This window comes from Crocodylus siamensis, chromosome 4, assembly GCF_052110815.1.
Source record: "Crocodylus siamensis isolate JL-2025a chromosome 4, ASM5211081v1, whole genome shotgun sequence".
In the NCBI taxonomy this organism is placed as follows: domain Eukaryota; kingdom Metazoa; phylum Chordata; order Crocodylia; family Crocodylidae; genus Crocodylus; species Crocodylus siamensis.
The window spans coordinates 96,168,816-96,195,525 of NC_143398.1; the positions used below are offsets into that span (position 1 = coordinate 96,168,816).

The 26,710-nt window shown below is 47.0% G+C and overlaps 1 protein-coding gene across 2 annotated transcripts; it reads left to right on the top strand.

The window, feature by feature from the left end:
• Positions 1-917: 917 nt before the first annotated feature.
• Positions 918-26,657, top strand: JOSD1 (Josephin domain containing 1). 2 transcript variants are annotated; one of them, XM_090043026.1, is made up of 5 exons: positions 918-1,337; positions 17,570-18,339; positions 22,332-22,460; positions 22,614-22,808; positions 24,174-26,657. In XM_090043026.1, the coding sequence occupies exons 2-5, from the start codon at positions 18,155-18,157 to the stop codon at positions 24,271-24,273; spliced, it is 609 nt and encodes a 202-aa protein (XP_089899152.1). In that variant the 5' UTR covers positions 918-1,337; positions 17,570-18,154; the 3' UTR covers positions 24,274-26,657. The 2 variants fall into 2 exon arrangements, with proteins under 2 accessions (XP_089899152.1, XP_089899151.1); XM_090043025.1 differs by lacking the exon at positions 918-1,337 and adding an exon at positions 16,953-17,102.
• The last annotated feature ends 53 nt before the right edge of the window (positions 26,658-26,710 follow it).

The window sequence follows — 26,710 nt, forward strand, 5'->3', positions numbered from 1 at the left end:
CTCTCCCACTCCGAGCCACGCCCCCTAGTTTTTGGCCGCTCCGACTCGGAGAGCCCGCTCGACGTGTCCGCGAGGTGGCGGCCAATGGTTAGAGGCCAAGGGAATGATAAACAAGGCTTCGGGCCAATCACATTCAAAGAGCCAGAGAAAAAGGGGCGGGCCCTGGAGCTCCGCCAATTGGAGGGCAGACTCAGGTAGTGGGCAAGAAAAAAGAAAAATGGGCGCTTCCTTTTGGGCGGCTAGCCAATAAGAGGGCAGATTTTCCCGATGGACGGAGGAGGGAACCAATCAGAGGGGGAAAAAAAAGTCTGCCGCTGCTACTATGTGAGGTAGCAGCGGCCTGGGTTACGGGGATGATAACATCGGGGTGAAACCAGCCTGTTCAGCGGCCCCGGGACGAACCGCCCCAGCACCTGGCCCCAGGGACCGCATTGACCGGCAGGCCTTGGGCCCTGGGAAGGCTGGTGGGGAGGGAAGCAGTCCCCAGATCAGCGCCTGGCTGAGGGGCAGCCATCCCGGTCCACCCTGGGCCAGCGCAGCAACTCTAAGCAATCCATTGCTCCTGGGCACCCAAGGCCCTGTCCTCCACCTCAGCCTTGCATCTAAGCGTTGCAATTCGATTGGTTCTCACCCCCGTCGATCGGAAACCCCTGCCCTTTCATTGGGTACGAGCAAAAGGAAATGCCTATTTTAATTTCTTGGCTCACTTCCCGAGTCTGCTCTTCGATTGGCGGAGTTCCTGGCTCTGCCCCTTCGCTCTCCGGCTCCTTTGATTGGATTGGTGCCAAGCCTTGAGTGACAGCTGACGGGACCAATGAGCTGGGAGGACTGCGAATGGGGACTACGACTCCCAGAACCCGCCGGGTCAGGGTGTAGCAGCCAATTGTGCGTTGTCGTAGGGATGGCTTGGAGGGGGCGCTCCAGGAAGGTTTCATGTGCTGGGGGGAGATTGCAGCAGTGCTGAGCTTACTGCACCTTGTGGCTGCAAGGGCTGAGCGGGTAGCTCTTCTAATACTAATCAGAGTACTTGGGATCGCTTTATGATTGCCCAGAGCCCAGTGCATGAAGCAGAGGAGCTGGGCAGGCTGGAGAGGCGTGTGCCACCGAAGCCAGGAGAAGTTACCGAGTTTGCAAGCCCAACTGGGGAGACCCTGCCTAGAAGGAGTGCACAGTGCGGCTTGGGATCCCCCTGGCTTGGCCAGCCAGGACTGAGGGGGCTAGAGGAGTTGGACTGAAGGAGCTGGACTCACTTGCAGGGAGGAGTTGCGGGCTGCTGCTGTTTGAGCACTCTGGGACCAAAGGAGTGATTAGGGACACCTTTGTGGAGGAAATTTAAGGTACTAAGTATATGTTACCACCTTACTGATCCTCCTTTATCTCTTGCCTATTCCCTCCCTTTGGCTGGCTAGCCTATAACCCTACCTCTTATGGTCTACTGTCTAAAAAGTAGGAACTCCCCCTTGTTTCTGGTGCTGGTTGCTGGGGCTGCAGGGTTGGCACAAATTGGTGGGAGCCGTGGGATCTAAAGGGAGCAAGGTGGCTATCACACAAGTGAGGCAAACAGTAATTGGTGGTCACAGGCCATCAGGTGCAGGGCAGGCTGCTGCAGTGAGTGCATAGATTTTGTTTGTTGTGTGAGCATTTGAGCAGGGAAGATGTGTACCTGGAAGGCTTACTGTGGGCTCAGCAATGAAGCCAAACAGAATTATAGGGATCTTCCAGGGGCCTGCTGTTATGTTTTAGCACCTGAATGGACCTGTACACCATTTTCTTTAATCATAAGAAGACTTCAGCGAAGTCACTGCAAGAGTTTGGCATTGGCCTAAGACAGTTAGCTGTAAAGGCCTTCCCACAAGTCAGCCCAGAGATGAGCTGGTCTTGAGCCATCAGGTCCTGCATCAGAAATGCCTTCAGTGGGGAGCAGATGGTGCAGCTTTGGCTGGGGAAGCCCAGTAGCCTGGATGATGCCATAAAGCTAGCCACTGAAAAGAAGTAGTGAAAAACTGGAGGCTCTGAATATACAGAGCACTATGGTAAGGGCCTTGGAAGAGAAGTCAAGAGCACACACCCCAGCCCAGGAGTCATCAGCCTTGCAGACAGTGACAGAGACATTGAAAAAGCTCTGAGGTGAACTGGACCAGCTCAAGAAAGTTATGCAAACCCAGTCCCAGAGCAGGCATGCAAGGGAAGATCTTTCTGGACCACAGTGGCAGCGGTTTCATCAAGAGAATGGTGATGGATGCTTGCGCTGTGGCAGCCGTGATCAATTCTGGAGGAGAATGCCCAAAGAGAAAGTGGCATTCAGGGCAGGGAAACTGAGTTGTGCAATGGGAAGGGTCCCATGCATTCCTACCAGATACAGCAGTCCAAAGGAAGAGATGGTGATTGTTGGTGTCACACTGTTGGAATGAAGAGTAATTGCAGGTCCCCTTATGGTCTCTATTCAAGTTGGAGATGTTGATATTAACTTTTTACCTGTTCCCTCCCTTTGACCCATTGCCTGTCACACTAAACTCTATGACTTTTCTATATAAAAAGTGGGAACTCCCCCCTGTTTCTGGTGCCAGTTTCTGGGGCTTTGAGGCTGGCATAGTCATAACATTGCAAGAACACATTTTAAGGCAGGTAAACCTCAAAACATGACCATAAGTGTGGTTTCTCTGGGAGGCTGAATCAGGCTACTTAGCAGAGCAGCACCTTTGACACTGTCGAGTGGGATTCCTAGTCTGACTTGAGTTTATAATGGAATAACCAGGAAGCAGTGTTAACGGGTATAAACACAGAAAGGATTTATTAGCAAAATGGATAACAAAGGGAAGAGGGGGATATTAATGAAACCAAGGTGAGAACAAATGCCAACAACAAACAAGCAATATACTTTACCAGAGTAGGAACAGATGATCGTAGAAGCAGCAATCCAGTAACAGCAAATGCAGTGGTGGCAAATATGTTAGCAGGACAATCTGATGGCAAATCCAATAGGTGCTCTGAAAGTCCAAATTGATTATAGATGGCAGGAAGTCACTCAAGGGATTGGACTTCTGAGCCAGTCCCACTGAGGCAGCAGCACAGCCAAACACAAATCTCACCCACTAATGAACAAACACACCCAATCTAAACAGATCTTAACAAACCGACTCCCACACACACCAGCTCCAAGCTGCAGATTTTAAAGGCCTCAATCACTCCATTTTCACCAACCAGTCATCTGACATAAAGGGTCTGTCAATGCCAATCAAACAGCATCCAATCTTCTTACTCAACTCACTCTTCCACTAGATACATTCACCTGTCAATCACAGCAATCTCTCACCTTTACCCCAGAACATACACTTCAGGGTCCCACCAAATGCACCATATCAGCTGTGCATGCCCAACTGGTAGCTGGGGCTGCAATGCAAAAGATCAGCTTCTGGAACCTGCAGATGGCAACAGTTACTGCACAGGCTCAACAATATCAACTTTAATTATTTACATACTGGATCAAAACTCTTCCCCCTACAATTACGTGGCAACAGGTTGCCCACAAGTCTACGGATTCATGGTTGATGCTTAAAGAGAAAACACCAGCCTTGCTAGCGCTGCCAATTCCCTCACAACCAGCTCTTCCATTGATCATCCATTGTGTCCTACAGAACAGCTTATATAGATGCATCTGGTGACTTCAGACTAGGTCAGCTAACTACCTTTGTCAGCACATAAGAGTTAGCATATCTTAAAGGGACCATCCTTAGGGCTGACACTAATGGCCTGTTTTAATCTGGGCTCTGACAAGAGACCCATTCATGGCTTTGGTTCATTTAACTTCCTTATACACTTGTTTTGTGCTTGTCTTTTCATAACACCTGAGGAAGTGAGCTTCAGCCTGTGAAACCTTGTGATAGGTAGAGTGTGGTTAGTCTATAAGGGGCAAATCTACTCTGCCTCCTCATTTAACCTCCTGGTACATCCAGAAGAATTCTGAGTTCTCATCACTCCTGTTGTCTTCCACTGAGTTTGCAGGTGTTCAGTAGCTCATGGGCTCTCAGGCCATTACCTTTCCTAACTTTAAAAGGGAGGTAAAAATGCCTGGTTTCCCAGGTTCCTGTGACAAGTGCTGAGTGTTCATAAAGTGCTCTGTACAAATGTTAATGTTTCCCAGAATATACAGATAGCTATCCAGAGGCTGGAAGCCTCACTCATCCAAGCCACACAGATCTACCCGAGATCTCTTGAGCATATTTTGACAACATTTCATAGAAGCAGAATGTTAACTGCCTTGCTTCCCTCGCTTTACCTGTGGCAGTTTAGGGTGTTAGGTCTATGTTGTGTTAGGGTTGATGGTAATCTTGTGTAGAGTTTAGTTATGATTTGTATGGGATGATTTGAACAGGGATGATGCTACCTCAGGCAGGGAGTTTGATTAGATGACCTCTGGAGGTCCCTTCCAGTCCTACTTCTCTATGATACATGAACAAATGTTACTCAATAATTCCCTGATATTACCAAGTATGGATGATGCCACTTATCATGTGCAGCTGGGCACCTCCTTTGCAGCAGGAGGCTATTGTCTACCATTCTTGTTCTAGGAGTTAGTTAAGCTCGGCAGCCCCAAAATGGCATTACTAATCCTACTCATTCTTCAAAATGGTCGTAGATATTATGGCATAACCGAGGTGAATAGAAGTTAGCTAGGTGTCCAAGAAATGGGAGTTCAGGGTTTTGGAAAATAGGATGCAGAATATTTTTCTTCAAAAACTTGTGTCCTTGTTATTTGTATTGGAATATAAAGGGCACAGTTACTAATGGAGACCTATTGTGTGGATACTTATTATCTAAACAAGCAAGAATGAAGGGGAAGTATGTTGAAACTTGTCCAAGTCAATCAGTAGCTGTGTGGCAGAACTGGGAATAGTACTTGGGTCTTCCAAGTCCATGTCTCATCCTTTAGACGCATATTTTCCAAATTATATATCTGCTGAGAGAAGCAGACTCCAGAGCTCTTGCGGAAATATATCAGTGCCTCATTCCCAAACCTGACCTATTGTGCTGTTATGTTAGTCCCTTTCTGGTATTATGCTGAAATTAAGTTGATAAACTCCTTGGGTTAAGGGCTTTGTCTTCATAGTTGTGAGGTGCACTTTTTGGGTTGCATGGTCTAATATGTAGGCCACTAGATGCCACAGTGAAATCTTGGCCCCACTGAAGTAAATAGGTTTGCCACTGTTTTCAATTAAGCCATGATTTCACCCATATACTCTATCCTCAGCTCTGCCAATGAGCTTAGGCAAGTCACTTCACCACTTTGTAACTTTCTCTCTCACGCTGTCTTACTTATCTGCTAATACTGTACAATATCTTCAGATCTAGGAATGCTTTTAATATATGCCTGTAGGTCATCAAACCTAAGTGTGTCTTGATCTTGGATGCAGGCCTGTATGCACCTTTATAATGTTTACATGTTTGGCACTGAAAACAAAGATGATGAATTTGTAGAACTAGTTCAGTTTCAGGAGGACTGAATATTTTGAGGAACTGGAGCACCGACTTTGGTTTTTGTCAGTGAGTGCTTTGACGCTACTCATGTCTACTGCCTCATCATGAATCGCTGTGCTTTAATCTAATTCCGCCTTCCTGTGCAGCCGCATAACATGCTTCTTCCACCTACTGGTACCAGCTTGTAAAAAGCTCAGTTTCAGGGCAAAGTTTTTAACAGAGATCTAACATGTATCTCATAAAACCAAAACAGCCATGGCTCACGGGTGCTGAACACCAGTGGGGTTTTTTCGGTGGGTGCTTGAGCCCCAGAGCACCCACAGAGTCAGCACCTATGAACTGGAGAATGACTGACAGAACTCTTTAGTACTACATATTAAATTCTAATCCAGCCAGACCTATATGAAGTGAGGAGAGAGACTGAGTGCCTCAAGTCAGTAGTTTAACAGTAAGTTATTGCAATATTTTTGTCATGCAATGTCTGCTCAGTGCCCTATATTACAGCCCAGTGAATGAAAAACCAACAGGACATTTACCACTGAAGTATTCCCCTTGTGGGTAGTCTCAGCACAATCTATGGGTTAAATACCATATGTGAACTCCCCTCTGATGATGTAACGAATGACTGAACAGACATTTTTAGGATTGTATTGTATATCCCAGGACTAGAAAAGGTGCACTAAGATTATCTGGATGTATGATGAGGACCAGATTATTGCATCTGGTCAGTCACTTTCTTATGCTCTTAAAAGCAAAAATTAATGAAATTCCCAATTATTGTTACATGGAACATGTATACACTGCTAGATAATCCATATGCCAATTGAGCTGGAAGGAGCACAGTGTTCATTGCTGGAAAATAGGCTTGGTATAGTGGACATCAGTAACAAGGCCTGTCCCAAAGGGTGGCTGTGACACCTTCTGGTGGCTACTCAGCCCTTGCTTTACCCTGATTCTCCCGTTCTGTTCTCCTGCCATGCCTTGATGTTCCTTTAAGGAAAGGGAAGCTACCCCAGGGATTCCTGAGCAAGGTCTCATCCACTCCTGTCCTACTCCCACGATTCTGGTTCTGGCCTTAAACTCACCCTGGCTCCCAACTCCATACTATTCCCAGGTACATAGTCCCTCCTGGGGATCAGACCTTACTGGAAGTGTTCTGGTCTCATCTGTGTTCTCCTCCCATGTACCTAGTCCCTTCTGGGCACCGGAACCTCCTGGTCCTCCCCCCAGGCAACAGACCTTCTCTAGTCCTGTCTCTGTTCTACTCTTGGGTACCTAGACCTATACTTGTCCTTTCTCCCCCTTTCACCCAGGTTTTGGCCCTCTCTGACCTGTTCCCAGGCTTTGGCCCTGCTCCCAGACCCGGTGGGACCTCCTCCTCCCCTTAGTCCCTCCCAAATCTCAGATCTTCTAGTAATTACAGAATGCAGAAGTGGTCCTCTGGATCGGAAGCACACAACCATAATTTTAATTTATCTGGGTAAAGGTAAGAAGTCCAAGTGTAATAATTATCAGGAGATCTGGCCACCAGGTAACAAAACTATGGCTTGGATCCTCCTTGACCCTCTGCTTCTGTAGAGATCCAGGAAGAATGCTAAGAATAAACAAGCTCTGAAGTTTACTGACATCACCAAAGCTTTCAACATGCTTATTTGATCCAGGATCTAAAGTGTGATGAAGAAGTTCAGTCATCCTGAGAAATTCCTAATAATGTTTTAGTAATTCTATGCAGGGATGCATGGCAGAAGCGAGGCTGAGTGTGGTCTGTCTAAATGGAGTGGAATGGGGGTATATTCTTGGATGAATCCCTTTCACATCTTTCTATGTAACATTTTTCTACGTACATGTAGCGGTGACCTTCTGTGGGGGGGTATTACATTTCTGCAGCACTAGAAAATTGGCTAATCCTTCTAGATCAGTGATTCTCAATGACAAAAATGCCATCCTTGAAAGAGAGATCCTTGTAAGGGTGCTGTGTAATAGTGGCACTGTTCTGTGTGCAAACGCTTACACATGATTCTCAAGATAAATCCAGAGATTTTGAATAGCAATCCACAGTGTTAAAACATTCTGACCTGTTGCTGTCTTTTAAAGTTATTTGAAATAGAAAACTTGCCATGTTACTTTTTCCATTGTCAAAAAAAAAGTGAAAAATACGACCTGGCATTTTAAGGGGAGCTCTGAAACTAACACAGGATGCCTTGAGTCTAATGAGGTTGAGAAGCACTGCTCCAGATTGTGAGCAAGGTCTAAAGAGGCCAAACATGTCATCCAGGAGTTACTGAATGCTGTGGATTGCCCAGCGGTGGCACATTCTGAGAAGGACTTTCAGCTGTTAGTGAATGGTTCTGTTGTGGCCAGGTTTGAATTAACTAAGCTTGAGGAAAACCAAGGTCATGTACTAGCCATCTCTTGGAAAAATAATCTATAATAATGTTGTTTTTCATAATCATAAATGGAAATGAACACCCGTTATTCATAAATTCATTTATTTCACATGTATCCTGATCAACTGCACCTATTTTGATATCGGGGTGCAGACAGAAAGCTACTGTGGTCTTTGGCAGCCTCACTATGTGAGAACAGAGTTGGTAGGGAACAAAATTCCCCATTAAGTTGAAGTTATACAGGGCAGTGATAGTGATGACTGCAGTATGGATGTGACACTTGGACATTACATGGACAGAACACCAAGGAGCTAGAGCGACTACACCAAAAAGTCTTGTTTATCTTTTTTCATGTTTATTAGGATGAGTTTGATAAATGCTGAGCTTTTGCAGCACACTGACATAAGTATTGAAGCATTAACCATAACAGTTCATCTGTTTTGTGCTGGACACTTCAAATGGGTAGATATTATACAAATATCCACATAGCAGCTGAATACTGAGCTACAGGTTAGCAAAAGGAAGCATTGTTCTTATGCTTATGCGGCATCTGACAAAGCGATACACCTATCATCATTGGCAGTCTTTGCTGACAGGTACTAATGTTGCCCTATGGTAAAGGTAGGCACACAGCACATTTCAAACAGCAATAACCCTCCAACAAAGTTAGAAAATCATACTAGGTGACAGGAGGAGTAGCAATAGACTGGTTTTCAGGGCACAGAGAAGTGTGAGGCTGGTGAAAGAGGGTGTTTGTCAGGCACTGAACTTTTCAATCACTTGAACACCCTTGCTAGCCCAACATGGTCCTTCATGACTACCAGAGACATTGGCAAAACATGAGTGGAATAAACTACAGAATTCAGAGCACAGCACACAAGGCAAAGAACTCACAGAAGATTAAAAAAAGTAGATGTGTATAGGGTTAATTAAAACATTAACAGTTCTATTGCATAAGGCTTAAAATTCGTATATAAACCTTTATGATTCAGGGCATAAGGCCAATGGCAGATACAAGCTGGAAAGGAACTCGTCCATTATTGTTCACGGAGGAGTTTTTTACACCTGCCTCTGAGACATCAAGCACTGGCTGATGACACAGACAGGATCCTACACTCTAAGGAACTCCCAGGTCTAATTTGGTACAGTCCCGTGGAGATTGAACCTCTTTTACAATTGCAAAGGTCACTCCAGGTTGAGGCTGAACCACGTGTGTAGGTTGTGCTTGGCAACTTGTGCTGTTCCCTCTGTAAACAAGGAGAGATCTGGGGGGTAAAAACAGTGCTTCTCAACCAGTGCGATGTGAGATCCTCTGCAGGGATCTCGGGATCCTTGCTGCAGGGTGCCACACCATCTTAGCACCATTGGATGTGCAAACATCTACACTTAATTAGCAAAGATTTCAAATAGGAGTTTACTTAGTCCAAAATATTCTGAGCTGCTGTGGTGCTTCCAAGGTCTTTGCAACAAAAGAATTGCTCTAGGATTTTTACATGGTCACAAAAGGACTCAGGCTCCCCCAGAATCCATCCTCATGACTGAGGCAAGTTCCAGGCTCTCACCCCTATGCCTTTGGAGCCGTTTTATACAGTTCAGATTCAAAGTTCAGTATTCACGCCCATTTCTCTGAGATAATGTGCTTCTGGCCAATTGAGTAGGTAGCAGGGAAAATAAGTCATGACCTGTGACCCTTGTTCTTTCCTAGGGTCACCTTATTAGCATTGGGTGTGATCATCAATGGCCTAGGATTTCTTAGGGTGATCTCTTTGAATGGACCAACTATGTAGCTGGGATAAAGTTAGACAAGCTTTTGAATGTCAGGCATTCTTAGGTCTCTGAATCCAGGAAGCTAGGCACAGCAAGTGAAATATCATAGGGGAGTAGCAGACACACAGTTAGCAAAATAAAAGAAGTGGAGTCCTGAAGGCCTATCAAACAGGACAAGGGGGGGAGCAGAGGGTGGGAGTCTCACCTTCCTTGTGTGGAAAGTATTCAGGAGTTTGATAAATTATAATAGGCCATTAATTCAGTATCATCAGGGCCTTGTTACATGTTACACTGTGAGCTGCACAAATTTTGATGGGTTTTAGTGCTAAGTCGAGTTTAGAGCAGTCACATTTCAGGCCAGCACAGGCCTGGAGGAAAAACCACCCCCCACTCCCATTCTGGGCTTCTCCCTGCCCCCTGTGACTTCCAGTTCCCCTCGCTCTAGGGGTACCCCCAGGGTATTACTTACTTGTGGATGCCTATCCCAAAGAGCAGGCAGGGAAAGGGTAACCTGCCTGCCTGGCTGCAGGTGCTGCTAGGCTGCTGCTTTTCTGTCCCAGCAGCTACACCAGGGGTGGGCAAATGCAGCCCAGGGGCCAGATGAAGCCCACCAGGCCATTCTATCTGGCCCGAGGGGCCCCTAAAAAATTTAGAAAATTAATATTTATCTGCCCTGGGCTGCTCAGTAAACGGCCCTCTGCCCAAAATAATTGCCCGTCCCTGAGCTACACCTTAATGCAGGGGTCAGCAATGTTTCTGGCTGGAGTGCCAAACCAACCTTGACCCACGTCTCGACTTGGCATGCTAGAAACAGACGGAAGGAGCTGTGAGGGACCCAATCCTTGTTGCTGGTGTCAGGTGCAGGTGCCCCTCCAGGCAGATGGCTGGGTTGAGACCAGGGTTGTAGTGCTCTAGCCCCATCTCCAACCTGCGCCCCAAGGTTCATGTACACCCACCACTGCCACAGAGCTGGTGCTGGGGCTCTGGACCCTGGTGCAGCTTCCCAGCCTACTGGAGCTGGCCCAGGCTCTGGGCAGCTGCTGCCAACCACGGAGCCCCAGCTGCTTGCTCTGTGGCTGGCGGCAGCTGCTCAGAGCCCAGGCTTGCTGTGGCGTACCCAGCAAAATGGCCTCATGTGCCATGCATGCTGGGGGTGGCTGACCCCTGCCTTAGTGCAACAGGAGCTAGGTTGCATGGATCAGAGATCAGCCTTCCCTAGAGTGCCTAAGGTAGCGGTTCTCAAACTGTGGGTTGTGACCCCAAATGGGTTTGCAGCATCAGCAGAAGGGGTCACAGGGGTGGGGGACTGTGGGTTGGAAGTGAGGGGTCATGCTAAGGAAAAGCTTGAGAAGTGCTGGCCTAAGAAGTGCTTCAAACCAGTTTCAGTTGTGGACAGCTCAGGGGTTAAGATGACAAGGAGCTGCCCAAAATGACAGGGAGCAAGGCCCTTAGTGTAAACAGGGTAACAAGGCCCTCAGTGCCTAGTTTCCTGGATTCAGAGACCTAAGGAAGAATGTCTAACATTTGACAGCTTGTCTAACCGCTGCCTTGAGTTCTTAGTGCCCAGCCAGCTAATTAAATTGTTTCCCAAGTTCTCCTTTTAAAAGGTGTTAGGTTGATTTTCGGATCTTCAAGCAGTTGTTCTGTAAGAAATGTGCTCCTCATTGCAAGTGTGTCTCCAACCGTGACATTTTTTTCAATGAGAGCTCATGCTGTGACTGCCTGCTGCCTCTCTGCTCAGTCCCTCAGAAACCCCATCCTCTAGCAGGTGGCTGGATCCCTGTGATTCAGGCTACACTGCTCCTGGGACCCCTTGCTGCTAGAAGGACTGCAGGGACACACCCAGCCCAGCAAAAAAAGGAGTGAGGGACATTCAGGTTGCCCCTCACAGCCTAACGCTCGGCAGAAGAGGGCGGGTTGGCATATCTCCCTCTCCTGGGGTAGAGGCACCAGTGCTTCCTGGCACCCAGATACTCTGTGGCAGTGGGATGGATCTTAAAGGGGTCTACTCCCCCTGCCCCTTAGTCCAAGCCTATTTACTGCCCAGTGTAGGGGGAGGGAAGGTCTCTGGGGGTAGGGCCTGGTTGGGAGGGGGAGCGCGCCATAAGTTTTTCTAAAACACCAAAGCCAGGTGGAAGCTGGGAGCTGGCCTGTTCCCAAGAGCCTGGAGTGCAAGCAGGGTGGGAACCACTGGGGGAAGACTGTCACCCCCAGGCCAGCTTCAGGGCATGAACGCTGCATGCCCTTGGAATCTGGGGCAGGGTATGGTGAGCTCCAGCAGGAGGCAGCGGCAGGAGTATGGTGGCAGTAAGCAGGGAGCTCCTGCAGGCAGCTGTGGTGCTTGGCCCTGCCCCTAGTTTGGGCCACCATCTGTTTGAACAATTACAGGTGGTGGCATTGGGCCACTAGAAAATTGAATGGGATATAATTTTGGGCAACCCATACATCCGCACATTTTCTAGTGGTATAGGAACATTCTAAGTTTGCACTTTGGGAAGAGGGGAAAAAGAGACGTTATACCAGGCAACGTGCGATGTAAAATTATAATACCAGTTAGTGTCTTGGAAATAGAAGATGAAGTGTTGAGGTCGCCTAAGAATACACATGATGGTCCAGATGAGGAAAAACAGGCACGGGTGTTAGTCTTATTGCACCACAAGGGTACAGTTAAAGTCTCTGTTGCAACAAATGCAGTTAGGAGGGTGAGGCATAGTAGGATATCCATCCTGTGGGCACAAGAGTTATAGATTCAGAAGTTTCTGCATGGTTAAATACCCACCAAGTGTTACCCCGCCCCCTTGCTATAATTGTCCCTTCCCAATCAGCAATATTTGGATGGGAGACCTTAACCTTCATCCCTGGCCTGAGGGTTTCTGAACAGTGGGGTCGAGGTCTCGTGGTTGGGGGTTCCCTATCCTTAATTGCAAAGATGAGTTCAATAGGTGAACCTAGAGGACGTGCTCAATGATTCATTAGATGGACTGCTTGATGCAGACAATTGTCCCAATGGGAGTAAGTGGAATTCATGAACAGTTTCAAATGAGTTTTTAAGATGGAGTTGGCCCGTTCCACTATGCCATTAGCCTGGGGGTTATATATGCAATGATAAGTCCACAGAATCTGGGTCTCTTACATCCATCTGGTTATAGGTGGTTTTTAAATCCGGAGCCATTGTCGCTCTGTATTTCCAGGGACTTGGGATATGCACTAAGGAGGGCACTTAGGCCACGGATAGTGTCCTCTGCAGTGCAGCGCCGAGATACCTGAGCGAAGGTGAATCTACTTACTACTTTAAATGCTACTAGAACAAAATGCCTTTTAGAGACGGTGGGCAATGGTGGGCCCTATGTAATTGATTTGCCAGGTATCCCAGAGCTGTTTTCCTTCCTTAATATGAGGGCCCCCAAATCGAGTGAGTGGCTTCAGATGCCTTTTAACTTCCTGGCACATGATGCATTGGTTTACGACATAAGTTGCCATTTGTCGGGAAATAGCTGTGCGCCATTCTAGGCCATGTTGTAGTAACGCCTGAATCCCACAATGTCCATTTTGGTGGTGAAGCCAGTTGGCTGCCACAAATATCGGGTCCTGTAAAGATGAACATGAGTCGGCAGTGTGACGAAACCATCAGAAAAGCCAATGGCACTTTATCGTGCATCAGCAGATACATGACAAATAGGTCCTAGGAGGTGATACTTCCCCTCTATCGGGCGCTGGTCAGACCGCAGCTGGAGTACTGCGTGCAATTCTGGGCGCCGCACTTCACGAAGGATGCAGATAATCTGGAGAGGGTCCAGAGAAGGGTCACTCGTATGGTTAAGGGCCTGCAGGCCAAGCCCTACGAGGAGAGACTAGAGAAACTGGACCTTTTCAGCCTCCGCAAGAGAAGGTTGAGAGGCGACCTGGTGGCTGCCTATAAGTTCATCAGGGGGGCACAGAAGGGAATTGGTGAGTATTTATTCACCAAGGCCCCCCCGGGGGTTACAAGAAATAATGGCCACAAGCTAGAAGAGAGCAGATTTAGATTGGATATTAGGAGGAACTTCTTCACAGTTCGAGTGGCCAAGGTCTGGAACGGGCTCCCAAGGGAGGTGGTGCTCTCCCCTACCCTGGGGGTCTTCAAGCGAAGGCTAGATGTGTATCTAGCTGGGGTAATGTAGGCCCAGCACTCTTTCCTGCTTATGCAGGGGGTCGGACTCGATGATCTATTGAGGTCCTTTCCGACCCTAACATCTATGAATCTATGAATCTATGAAAGGTGAAAGAGTTTCTGGTTCTATGACAGTTTCTGCTTTTGCTGCGCAAACCTTTAGACCTTTGGCCAATTGATCCACCTTGTGGTTCCACATTGCTGCCGCTGAGTGGTGTGTTCCTTTCTTGTGAGTGTGGGCATCTGTGTGTCTGATCTCTACAATGAATTTGTTTGCAGTGGAGTCCCAGATGTGTTTCCAGAGGTCATGATTCCAGATTGGATTCCCTTTCCTTTTCCAGTCTTCGGTATGCCACATGGGTAGCCAAACAGTGCATCCCTGGTAGCACATCCAGGAGTCAGTATAAATTTGAATGTGGGGAGGAGAGGTGGAGGTTGCAGTCTCCAAGACATGGTCTATTACCATTATGATGGCACGTAATTCTGCATGTTGAGCGCTTGCTCTGGTACCATGGCGCTGGAGAGTATGTCCATCTCTTTGGTGGCTGCTGTCCAAGAGATTTCTGCCGCTGGCCCGTCTGTGAATCAGGATTCCACCCTGTTTTGACCTGATTTTTCATCAAAGAGTGGGGCTGGCGTTACCAGTGGAGGTTGCTCTGAGGGTCGGGAGCTGGGAAAGATATTTAGGCACTGTTCTGTCACTTGTTCTACCAAGGCAGGTTGTCCTCCCAGCAAACAATTTTCTACCTGGGCTAAAATGACATAGATCCATTTCTGCACTGTGGATCCCCTAGCTTACCCAGGGGGAGGTATTACCTTTTCTGAAAGAGCGTGATGGAGGACGGGGAATGATGTAGTTAGGATGATAGGATTATTCATCCACAGAGCCTCGGTGGAGATAAGGGCATGGTAACAAGTTATAAGAATTTCTCAAATGGCATATCTTGGTTCTGATCCTTTCCAGCTTTTACTCCAGAACCCTATGGGGGAGCCTTGGCGCTCATCGAGCATTCGCTGCCATAGGCTCCAATGACCTCCATTGTCTAAGACTCCCAGGTGGAGAATCATTTCCCCCCTTTCTCTAATGGGGGCTAACCTTGCATGCATTAAAATGGCTTGTATGAGAGCTGGAAGCGCCAAGCATTGTTCTCCACCCCATTCCCACTTGGCCTTTTTCTTGCATAGGTTATATAGAGGTCTGGCTAGGGTGCTGTACTCCTGGATGTGCAATCTCCAAAAATTTAAGATACCTAGTATGCTTAGCAGTTCCTTTACATTTTGGGGTGGGCTAGCATTTGCCATTCGATCAATTTCTGATTGGGAAATGTGATTCCCTTCTGCTGACCAGATGACCTCCAGAAATTGGCATTTAGTATCAGGGGCCTGGGTCTTGGAGTCATTGATAGTAAATCCAGCGTCGTTGATGGCATTTATTAGATCTTGGAGGCATGCCTCAACTGCCTCACAAGTTTTCTCCCCACCATGACATCATCAATATAGTGGTAGCAGTGGGTGTTAGGTGCTGCACTTCCATGTTTTTCACAATTGGTGCCAGTGCACATAGGTGGGGCTGTGACACCACTGCTGGGGAAGAACACAGAATCGAAACTGTTCCCCACCCCAAGTAAAAGCAAAATATTTCCTGGATTCTGAATCAATGGGAATGGAGAACATGTCTTTGAGACCAATACAAGCCATCCATGACAGGGCGCCAGTTTGGATGTGGGTGCATACGTCAGATATGCTGGGCATGGCTGTGTGGATGGGGTCAGTGCATGCATTCAGGCCTTTGAAATAGACCATCATTCACCATCATCCATCAGGTTTCCAAACCAGCCACACAGAGCTGTTAGCCACAGAATGACAACGCTCAATCATCCTGTCCTCCAGGAGCTGTCAAATCAACTCGGTGATGGGTTTAGTGGCTGCAGGAGGGGTTCAGTATTGTAGGCAGTGAACCATTTGTATTTGTGGCAGAGATAGAGGTGGAAGGTTACAAGTAGCTACATTGCACTGGGCTTCTAGACCATCTGGAGCAGGAAGATTTCCCATGTTTTGCCCAAAACCCCACATCTCATGGCCAATCCAAAATCTCTGATCTCTAATAGCAGGAAGACTCAGTAGGCTTGGGCCTCCAGGAAGAACTACTGCAGGCATGGAATAAAGGGAGCTACTTCCCGGGAACTGGAGCTTGGCTTGTACTAAAGTTTCTTGTTTCTTAATGTCGCCTATCCCTTGCAAATGACAAGGGGTGCCTCTTGTCTTGGGGAAGTCTTTCTTGTCTAAAATGGTTACTTGTGCCCCTGTATCAAGTAACATCCTGACCATCTTTAAGACACCTCACACTGAAACCCTCATCTTGAGATGGACTAAGGTAGAGGGGAACTTTGGTCGCAATCTGCCCCCTCTCACCGCCAGTGTGATCCCCTCTGACACCAGTGAGGAGGTGGGCACAAACCTTTGGGCCGTTGGGGAAGGTGATGGAACAGAAGGGCCACCACCCTTAGCTCCAAGCCCTGGGCACTCAAGGCATTTGCTTCAGTCAGGGATGACATAGGGCACTCCCCAGCAGCAGCCCGAAGGAAAAAGCAGCATTGCTCCTGCCCCAGTGGAGCCTGCGCTTCACACCAGCAGGTAGGCTCAGCATTCCCAGGTCTTAAATATGCAATTACCGTGTTGGAAGCTCAAAATTTTCATATTTGCTGAACTACTATCGCTCACTAAAATATGCAAATACGTATGTAAATGCATCTTATTGACTTTAAATTGCTCACTCTAATCGCCAGCGAGTGAGAGCTGGGCCATCGGAGTTGAAGCGTTTCTTTATTTTGAGGCGAGCAGTCGTACGAAAGTGCTGCTGACAGCAACCCCACGAGTCCGTGAAGACTCCCTGAGAGTGACTGGGGGTTTGCATATGCTGTATCAATCAGCTGCCTCAAACAGGACCGTGCATTTTTGAACTCGTTCACTCTTCTCGTTCGCACATCGTCAAAGGGTTGAAATTATCGCATCAATTCGATAATTAACCTGCCCCAGGCAACACTGCGCAAGGTCCTCGCTGCGCCTACGCAACAAGAGAGCTCTGCGCATGCTCCGAGCCCCGGGAGCTGGCTTTCTGGAGGACAGGGCGCAGGCGCAGCGGGGCCACGGCTGCAGCCCAGCAGGCGGGGCGCAGGGTCCGGTGACGTCACGTGGCAGCGCGCTTCGGAGACGTCGGCGTGTGCGGGGCGGGGCTAGTGCACGCGCCAGGCCAGGGGCGGGCCCGGCTGCGCCTGCGCGGACGACGGGGCGGCTGTTGGTCCGCGGAGGTCGGGCCGCGAGCGGTGAGTGGGGGGTGCTAGGGGCGCGTTCGGCCTCCCGCGCCCCTCTTCCGCTTCGCTTGCCCGCAGAGTCGGGCTGGGAGACTTCCCCCTCGCTCCTCTGCGACACCCCGCTTAGGGGCCTCTCTCCCCTCGCCCGGAAGGGGGGCGGGATGCGCACTTCGGCAGGGAGCTCGGGAGGTCTGGGGGCGGGGCCTGCGATGGGGTCTGGACGGGGCCTGTGGGGGAATGTTCTATGGGGTGGGGCCTGTGGTGAGTTCTGGGGGCCTGGCATGAGTGGGGGGTCTGGGGCAGGGCCTGTAGTGGGCCTGGGGGTGGGGTGGGAGTGGGCAGGTCTTGGGGTGGGGCCTGTTACAGGGGTGGGGGGAGCCTGGGGTGGTTGGGGTCTAGTGCCCTCCCCACCCCATCCCTCAGCCTTGGGTAGGGTCTTACCTTGGAACTAACAGGGCTTCTCCCCCATCTCTGTGCAGGGCAGTGCAAGGGCACAGCTTCCTCTGCAGCGCCTAGCTGCCTTCTGCCTCCCTGGCATCGATTGCCCCTCTCATCAGGACGCTGACACTGTGATACAGCCCTGAGGCTTCCCTTCCCTTCTGCTGGTGGCATCCGAGACAGCGCATCCAGCTTTGGCCGTGCTGTGTGAGCCAGGGCCCTGCTTCCCGGCCTGCCCCCGATCCTTTCTCAGGGACACCCCGCACTGGCGAAGATGGAAGAAAAGGAGCGGTGTGGCAAACTCCAGCTGCTCTGACACTAAGGAGATTCAAAGCTTTCGATACTTTTTTTGAGGGGGGTGGGGAGGGAAACACCCCCAGAGGGCATTTTATGGGGAGCAGGGGAAGAACGGGGGAAAACATTCCAGATCTCCACGTGATTTTTGCACCCGGCCGTCGGAGACGATTGCTGAATAAACTGAAGCCAAGAGTTGCAGGGGGTGTTGCCAGCTGGAAACTGGATTAGTGTGCACAAGAGAACAGTGGGCTGCTGTTTTGGTTGCAGGGGTAGAAACTTCAAACCTCTTTATTCCTTACTACCTTCCTCCTCAACTGCCCTATGAGAAAATGAGTTGCGTGCCATGGAAAGGTGACAAAACCAAATCAGAATCACCAGAGCCACCCCCGCTGGCCCCACTGCGTATATACCATGAGAAGCAGCGCAGAGAGCTGTGTGCCCTCCATGCCCTCAATAATGTCTTCCAGGACAGCAATGCCTTCACCCGGGAAACACTGCAGGAGATTTTCCAGAGGTAGGGAGCACTGTGCACTGGTAGCATTGCTTCACCTTTGCTCTTTTTTACCCTCCCATTCTTGGTGAGGTAGCAGGGAAGAGAAGGATTTTGTCTGGAATCCAACAGTGCTGAGGACATGGTTGCTTTTCTCTTGAGTCACTAAGACTCCTGTATCCGTGATGCAAAAGTCTTTACCTTCTCTTTCCCCTTTCCAGTCCATCCAGCTGTTCTGGCTTCCAATTTGGGATGTGAGGGCTTGATTATGGACATCCCTGTGTGATAGGTCAGCACTATGTCTCTTGCCTCCTACCTGCCTTTCAGTATGTCTACTTGTCTCCCAAATTTTGCCTCTTATCTTTCTCCCATAGAAGGTATTATTCCTATCAAGTTAGTCTAAATAACTTGGGTCATGTGATTGGCCTGGGAGAGGAGAGGAAATAGATATTTTTTTGATGTAATGTGGTCCAAAAACTTCAATAGCTGCAGTTTAGAGTTTGTGTCTTTCCCAGGCTGTTGTCTGATCAAAGGTTTCACCTTCTGTGTTCACCCAGATTTATGAATGAAAATCTTCAAGTACTGCCTCTGTGATTTTTCACACAAAAAGGCTTTGTGTACTCTGGCAAGCTGGACCTCAGTTATGTAGCTAGATCTGTGTGTCCTGTAACACTGATGGAAATTCTGCAGCAGCTTCAGCTGGTTTTTTGTAAAGTGTTTTTTACTGAATGAAATGAAAATGAATACTCCAGTTAGCTTTTGTTGTGCTGTGAAACCAAAATAGTTTTGTGTTGTTTCCACATTTTCATGGATTTACTTCTGTGAATATTTCTTAAGACCCTTCACTGATGGAGCCAAGGCAACAGATACTAGCCATTGTAGTCATCACAGATGCTTCTCACTTAGGCTGTTACCAGAATTTGACATGGCTATGTCTTTGACAAAAGTGGGAAGCCAGACTGCATGTAAATGTTCTGGAACTTTGTGTTCCCAGGCCAGCTATAATATCTTTCCTGTCATTGATCAAGATTTCTATAGCTCCTAAGTGCTAATGAACAACAGAGTAATAGCGGACAAAAACTCAGTCATAGAAGGATTTCTGTTAAACTGAAGCAAAACAGTTCTTTCTGATTACCAGTCATAAGTAATGATGGCGCAGTCAACCTGCTTGGCTTGGTTTGGGCGAGAGCCTATTGGTAGATTAGTATGAGACTTCTACAAGAGATCCATTGACATTTTTCTGATCTCTTCATCAAGATGGATGAATTTGTCATGCATCCTGATTCAGAATCACTTTGCTCTGAAGCTTTCATAGTGATTGATTTGGACCAAACAGAAAATGCATGTCAAAATATTTTTATCACAAATGGATTAGGTTTTGCTGATGGTTAGTGAGTATAAGCTTCTGCCTGTATTAGACCTCCTGTGTCCTGGGATTCTTCCCCAGACTTTGTATCTTTCTACAAGAAGTTAGATTGCATATTCTGGGGATGCTTTTGGCTACATCTTCTCCACAGCATCACAGTGGTCTGGCCTCTGTGTGGCAACCTGATTAGTCAGGACTTCAGGGTCTTCAGGACTTCCTTCATTAAAAGCTTTTGCATATCAGTGACATAATACCAGAATGCATCTGCTGTAGAAGTGTTGTTATTGGGAATTCTTTGCATATGTTTACAAGACCCTACTTTCCCAGCTTAGTAGGTAGGCCTTGTACTCACTTGGGAAGGACCGCTCTGCATTCCTTGGGTGATTAGACTTCCTCAGTTCATTTTCCTAGGGTTACCATTCATTGAGGCTAACACAGGTAGGAATATATAGAGGAAATTCTTAAAAAGGAAATGTACAGATCTTTGTTTATGTACATTCATGCTTGCCCTCCCTTTTTTCCTCTGATTTCTGTTGCTCTAGGACTCTAAAGTTATTGGGAAGAGCCAGCATGGTTACAGCCTTACAGCTCTTTATGGAACTTGTCTCTAAATGGCTTGTGCAGCCACAGTGGGTATTGTTTACCTAAAAGACTTTTGTAGTTGAGCAGTGCCAGTGTGAGTGCCCCATACGTGTCAGTATGCAGAGACAGTATCCCTGAAGAATTAGTTAGTGGTGAGTAACCTTCCAGCACATCTAAGGAAGTTGTGGGCAGCTGTCTATTATGTGGACCTTTTTTGTAACTAGTGTGGGGCCTGTTTCTTCCTCTGAATGATACCACCTCTTTTGGGACAGTGGGATGCTGGCCAGGCTCAAGTGCAGTTTGACTCTTGCTCAGAAGCACACCAGTGGATACTAACAGCCTCTCCCATTATTGCCCTGTTTCAGATGTCTATTTCCCTTTCTACAGAAAGATAACTATCAGGCTAGATTGTTCCAGTGCACTCTGCTGCACCTGCCTTGACCACCCGGAAATTTTACCACGTGCAAAATGTTGGGCACAACTTCCCCCTTGAAGTTGTGCTCAACAGTTGATGGGACCCAGTTACTTGAAGAGCTGCCTCTCCTCTCCTCTCCTTTTGTCAAGTCTTTCACTTTGTCAGAGCTGGGATGCACTAGGTCAGTGGAGGCCAACCTTTTTGGCAGGGATGCTGCAAAGTAGCCCTGTGACCTCCCTAAGTGCCACTTCAGTCTGCTTCACTTGCTCAATATGCTGTTCTTTATTTATTTATTTATTTTATCAGCCCTGTGCTTCCTAGCTGATCTGTTCCTCTGCTTCCTTTCTTCTCTATCTGCCACTGCACACAAGTTCAAAGGAGTTCTGTTTTAAAGACTATTCATAATAGCTGGCTGGGGAGGGGGCAAGCTGAACACCACATACACATGCTATCCATGGCTTGAGTTGGCCACCCCTGCATTAGGTCCATACATTTTCACTAGGCTTCTTTTGCAAGCACAACTTACCTTATGCAGCTGTTCAGCAGCTTTCAGAGTAGTGTGATGGACTTAGGGTATCTCTGTTTCTCAACGCTGTAGGAGAGGTGCAGGCACTCACTGAGTAATCTGGGAGGTAGGTAGAGCGACAATAGTAGCAGTGACCTTTGGTTGCTAGAAGTATGTCATCAAACTTGACTTTTTTTCTTCAGTTTGGCCTCTACTGGTTTTGCTATTTTGCTCTAATTTCCTCCCAACTCTTTATCTCATGGTCATGCTGCAGTTCAACTTATCCCTCACGGCTTTATCTTCTTCCTTGAATGTCTTTGTTCCTTCTTTCCTGCTAAGTCATCCCTTCCTGCTTTCCCTCCATTGCAAAAAAGGCTGAATATTTCTCAACTATCACTATAACTGCTCTGCTTCTTTGACATATCCTTTTCCTTCACTTGTTTGCTTTGTCATCTGAGATTGTAAGCTCTGGTGCAGAGATCTGTGTCTTTGGACACAGCATAGTGCAGTGATTGCACCAGTATATAGCATCAAGGCATGCTTCTGAGCGGATGTTTTAATGACAGTGATCTACCAGACTGCAGACTTAGCTATTATAATAACATGTTTGACTGTTACATACTTTTCTTGAAGCATTTTGGAACTTACTGAAACAATGGTGAGAATTAAATGTAAAACCACTCTTTGCTAAGCAAAACCTGACCTGCATCTACATCACGCTGGATACTGTGATTTCCTCTGTTCTCATGAGTTTAGTGGGGTCAGATCCAGTGTAATACCTTAGCACCTCTGGGAAGTTTCCTATCTCACATGGCTAAATACTGCATTAATAATATTTGAGTCAGGGCTGAACCAATACCCTGTCATTTTTGCTGCCTGAGGGGTAAAAGAATAGTTCCAATCAAAGATGTCTTGCTTGGCCAACTGATTGGAATTTCAAACTGATAAAAAATGAATGGGAGAGTATTGAGGGGTCCTCTTAGATAGGCACCTTTCAGCATTGAACTGAGCTTAAAAATCAAACTGTCTGAGTATGGATACAGCAACTGTAGGCACTCCCACAGGGCTACAGATACTTTTACTGCATGTGGCTGGAATACTGGCATAATGAACACCAGCAACAACAGTCTTTTGCTTTGTGTTTGCAGATTGTCTCCCAACACTATGGTGACACCACACAAGAAGAGCATGCTGGGAAATGGGAACTATGATGTGAACGTCATCATGGCAGCGCTTCAGACCAAAGGCTATGAAGCAGTTTGGTGGGACAAGCGCAGGTACAAGAACTGGGATGAAGTATCTGGGGAAGCATTTCATTTCTGTGGTACAGGAGATGACTGCTTCCTGTTGGGATTTAAAAAAAAAAAAGGAAGCAGGTGAAGTGACTAAGCAGAATGTGATCACCATCTTTGCTCTCTCTTCTTGTTCAGGGACGTTAATGTCATTGCTCTCTCTAATGTGATGGGCTTTATCATGAATCTGCCCTCCAGCCTCTGCTGGGGTCCCTTGAAACTCCCCCTAAAACGACAGCATTGGATCTGTGTCCGGGAGGTGGGAGGCACCTACTACAACCTCGACTCCAAACTCAAGGTGCCTGAGTGGATTGGAGGTGAAAGTGAGCTCAGGTGGGTACATCTCTATCCTAATTCTCACCCCCAGCCCCTACTACAGATGGAACATCTGTCATGAAGCATTAGGTGTCCTATGTAACTTAGTTCATGTTTTGCCATCCCTATGGATAAGTGTGAAATCTGATAGCAGTGACTGAAGAAGGGAAGTAAAATTCGTTCTTCCCTTCCTGGACCTTACCTCATGAAATCCATTTCTGTGAGGCTAGGAAAATAGCTTGGGAATGTGAGAGCTTGAGCTTCATAACTGATTACCATAGGAATGAAGGTAGAAGCATGTAGTCTCATACCTGGTGGGACCTGCAGTCAAAACCATCATACAGCATCAAATGGAAAGGGTATGACAGGGTTCCTTTGACACAAGCAAAACTCCTATTGTGCGTGTGCAGCAAAGGTCTTTCTTTTTAGCAGACAGTTTCTACAGTGGTGGGAAGTCTTTCCCAAGTTGCATCTTAGAGTTCCATTTTGTCTTCTGTATCTTTCACAGGCTAGTAAAACTGCTGTTCTTGTCATTCATAGCATTCACAGTCTTCTGCACCTTCTGCCATTCAAAACATTGGTGATTATCTTGATGTCCCAGACAAACAGGTTACAGTTGTGGGCAATGTATATGGAGCTCATCATGCTGCTGAAATATTAGTGAATTGAATGACATCTTTTTAGCTTAAAGCTCCCTGTGTGTAACTTTCAGTGGAAAAGCAATCCTTCATTCTTATGACCATTGCTTTTGCGGAATGGGTGCTGGGTTTTATCTCAGGACAACACTTTTCATCAATGTGTTTTGGTTCCTGCATGTAACTTTTCTGGGAATAGGTTGGAAGGTACTAGAGAAATGGAAGATTTTTATTTTCATATTGTTTGAAGGTCACTCCCTAATTTTCTGCCAAGAGAAATCTTCCAGAAAGAGTGGCTGAAAAACTGTATCAGCTCTCAGTTCATAAGCTGCCAGCAAATTCTGCACCGCTCTGGCATGAGCCCATCCATCCCTGGCATTCTGTTTTTCTCAAGACACCCTAGACCATTGCTCTCTAAAACATAAAGAAACCAAATCTGTTTCAGTTGCACTGTCTCTTGCCAAGTCAAAAAACCACAGTGACTTTGGATGGCAGGTAAGGGTCATTTGTGTAACTATACTAGTGAGTTTAAGATTGTACCTGTACCGTTTTGAAATAGGTGCTAGTGATTGAATTTAATTTGGGAACTTCTAATCTGCAGTTACTGTCAAAAATATAATGGTGAAATTAGTCTCTCCCTATTTTCTTCCTGAGTATCTTGTCCCTGCAGAGCCATTGCTACGTAGACAGACTATTTTGAAAGTTTCTCTCCACTTTTGCCCTTACATTTTTCCTTTCCTTCCCACAGGAAATTTTTGAAACACCAGCTGAGAGGAAAGAACTGTGAACTTCTCCTGGTGGTACCAGAGGAGGTGGAAGCACATCAGAGCTGGAGAGCTGACATGTGACTTTGATCTGCCCTCTCCCATTACAGCTCCAGTCCCTTCCCTCACTGCCCTGAGGTCCTGTAATCTGGATAATAGGTGCCCCAGTTCTCCTCTGGAACTTCCTTTTGTTGGGCTTTTCTCTTTCTCTTTTGGTGCAATATGGCAGTGACATAAGGAGTGGGGGCAGAGTGGAGGGGGTTGGAAGCTAGTTACTTCTTAATAGAGAAGTGAGGAAAGCAAGTTCTGTGCTTTCCAGCTAATTGGTATGCATAATGCTTCATAAAACAGGCTTTGGGGCTGAGGTGTTGTGGACCCCCCACTGTTCTATTTTACCCCCCAGCCCACCTTAAAGACTGCATGTGCTTGGACAGTACTCCCTTCAGAACTTACCAAAGCTGCTCTGGCTGGAAGGTGGCTTCGGGGGAGAAGAAGAGGCCAAGCACTCTGCCTCCACTCTACAACAATATCTCCCTCCATAAGTTTTGTAGATGTTTGGAATTACACATAAGGGTCTCTCAGGAAACTCTCCAACACTAGCAGTGATACAGTGCTCTGGAGAATCCCTTGCTGCTTAGCAGTACTTGTGCCAACTCAGCTACAGAAAGTGGGGGCTATCTTTATGGAAACGTGTTGGTTAGGTAGGGGATTTTTCTCTAATGTCACTTAGGATGTTTCACATGGCCTGGTGATTTGTTTGATGGTGTGAAGCTGGCCGAGTCAGGGAGGGAAGCACTAGCAAGACTAGGCTGGTTTGGAAAATTCAAGCATCTACAGAGAAAAGTCAAGAGTTTTCTAAGAAGTGTACGGGGTTTTCTTTGCTGCAACATGTAATGCTATTTCAGCTGTTCCTGCATGTTCACTTGGTAGTGCAGAAGCTTCTTACAAGGGTGAGGAAGAGGGGAATAAAACTGAAGGTGTTTAAAAGGGAGTCATTCCCTTTTATATCCCTCTCAGACTGGCTTGCTAAGGCAAAAAAAGGTGTGACGTAAACCTGCCTATGAATAAACTAAGTAGATCTAAAGACATTGAAAAGGGGCTTTGCAAGTTAAGATCTCTGCTTTTTGTAGTCACAAGGAGCCACTGGGGGAGATGTGTACAGGGTCCATGTGAATGTCCTTTGATGATAATTGAACCAAATTCTTCCTTCAGTGTTGACTGACATTCCCTTCTTGATGAACCACCTTGCTCATCACTCCCTCATGAAGGGAGGAGGAACTAAGACATGGAGATTCCAATGGGAATCTTCTCATTTTTTTCCCTGTCACCTCAGCTAGGTGCTGGGTATAGTTCAATCATCATTCCTTCTACAGCAGAATAAGGAAACAGTAAGTTGAGGCTGGATTTCAAGCTAATTAGCTCTTTGTGGCTGGGATGCTGTTTATCACATTTCCTGATCCATATGCTATCCACTCAGGCAAGAAATATACAATAGTGCTGGAACCAAGGTGTCTGCCACTCCAGGTTGAGAGAAGGCTGGAGTCTTTGAAAAAAGGGCTGTGAGCCACAACCATCTCCTCTTACTTTAAGTGTTTGTTTTCCCTGTACATGCCCTTGAACAGGGTGCTGTAAATGTGAACAAGATACACCCTGGATAAGCCAGTGTGAAGCTGAACTCAAACCACCAAAGCCAGCCCTTTGTAAATTAAAGCAGTAGCCATGAGACAACAGGACAAGAGTGGTGTTTTAACAACCTTTGGACATCCCACAGGCACCATGCTGCAGTCTTCTGAAGACACATGGGCAGTGGCTTCTTCTTACATTCAGCATTTCTATATAAGTGCAACTCCTTGACACATTCCAATGACCAAAACCAGCTGGCAGAATTTTGAAACACTTCATAAGCAGAGCACCAGGCCTGCAGGAATTCTGCTTATGACTTGAAGCCATTTTCCAAGAGGAAGAGGGAAAAATTCTCCACAGCAAAGGAATTTTCTATGCTGACTAAAATCGCACTTTGAAGAGACCCTTTATTGCATGGAAGCCGCAAGCCAATGGATCAGTGCACAATATGCAAAGACGTTTTTAAAAACACTTTGGGGCTACCTCCCTCTCTTTGTGTCTAAAGACCACTGTTTTACCCTTAGGGAAATCACGTGATCCAGCTGCTCAGGAAAAGGGAAACTGTATGATCACATCCCTGAGGAACAGGGCCTTGGTGACAGAGAGGGAGGGGAAGCAGCCCAATCCCACTGCTTGGTAGTGGGGAAGCCCACTTTTGTTTTCTTGCTTGTTTGGTTTTGTTAGAGCCTTGTCTTGAGTTTGTTTACAAAGATGTATTTTGTTTAACCAAATACTGAAAATGGAAAATTCTCCATATACATGTCTCATCACTTCTGTGTGTTCAGCTGAATTGTTCTGTATCAAAGTATGTAAAGGAAAAATAAATTTTTTCTCTTTGGTATGAAGTTGTGTTTTTGAAGACAATTACTTGGAACAGAACTGCTCTGTTATCCCTGGA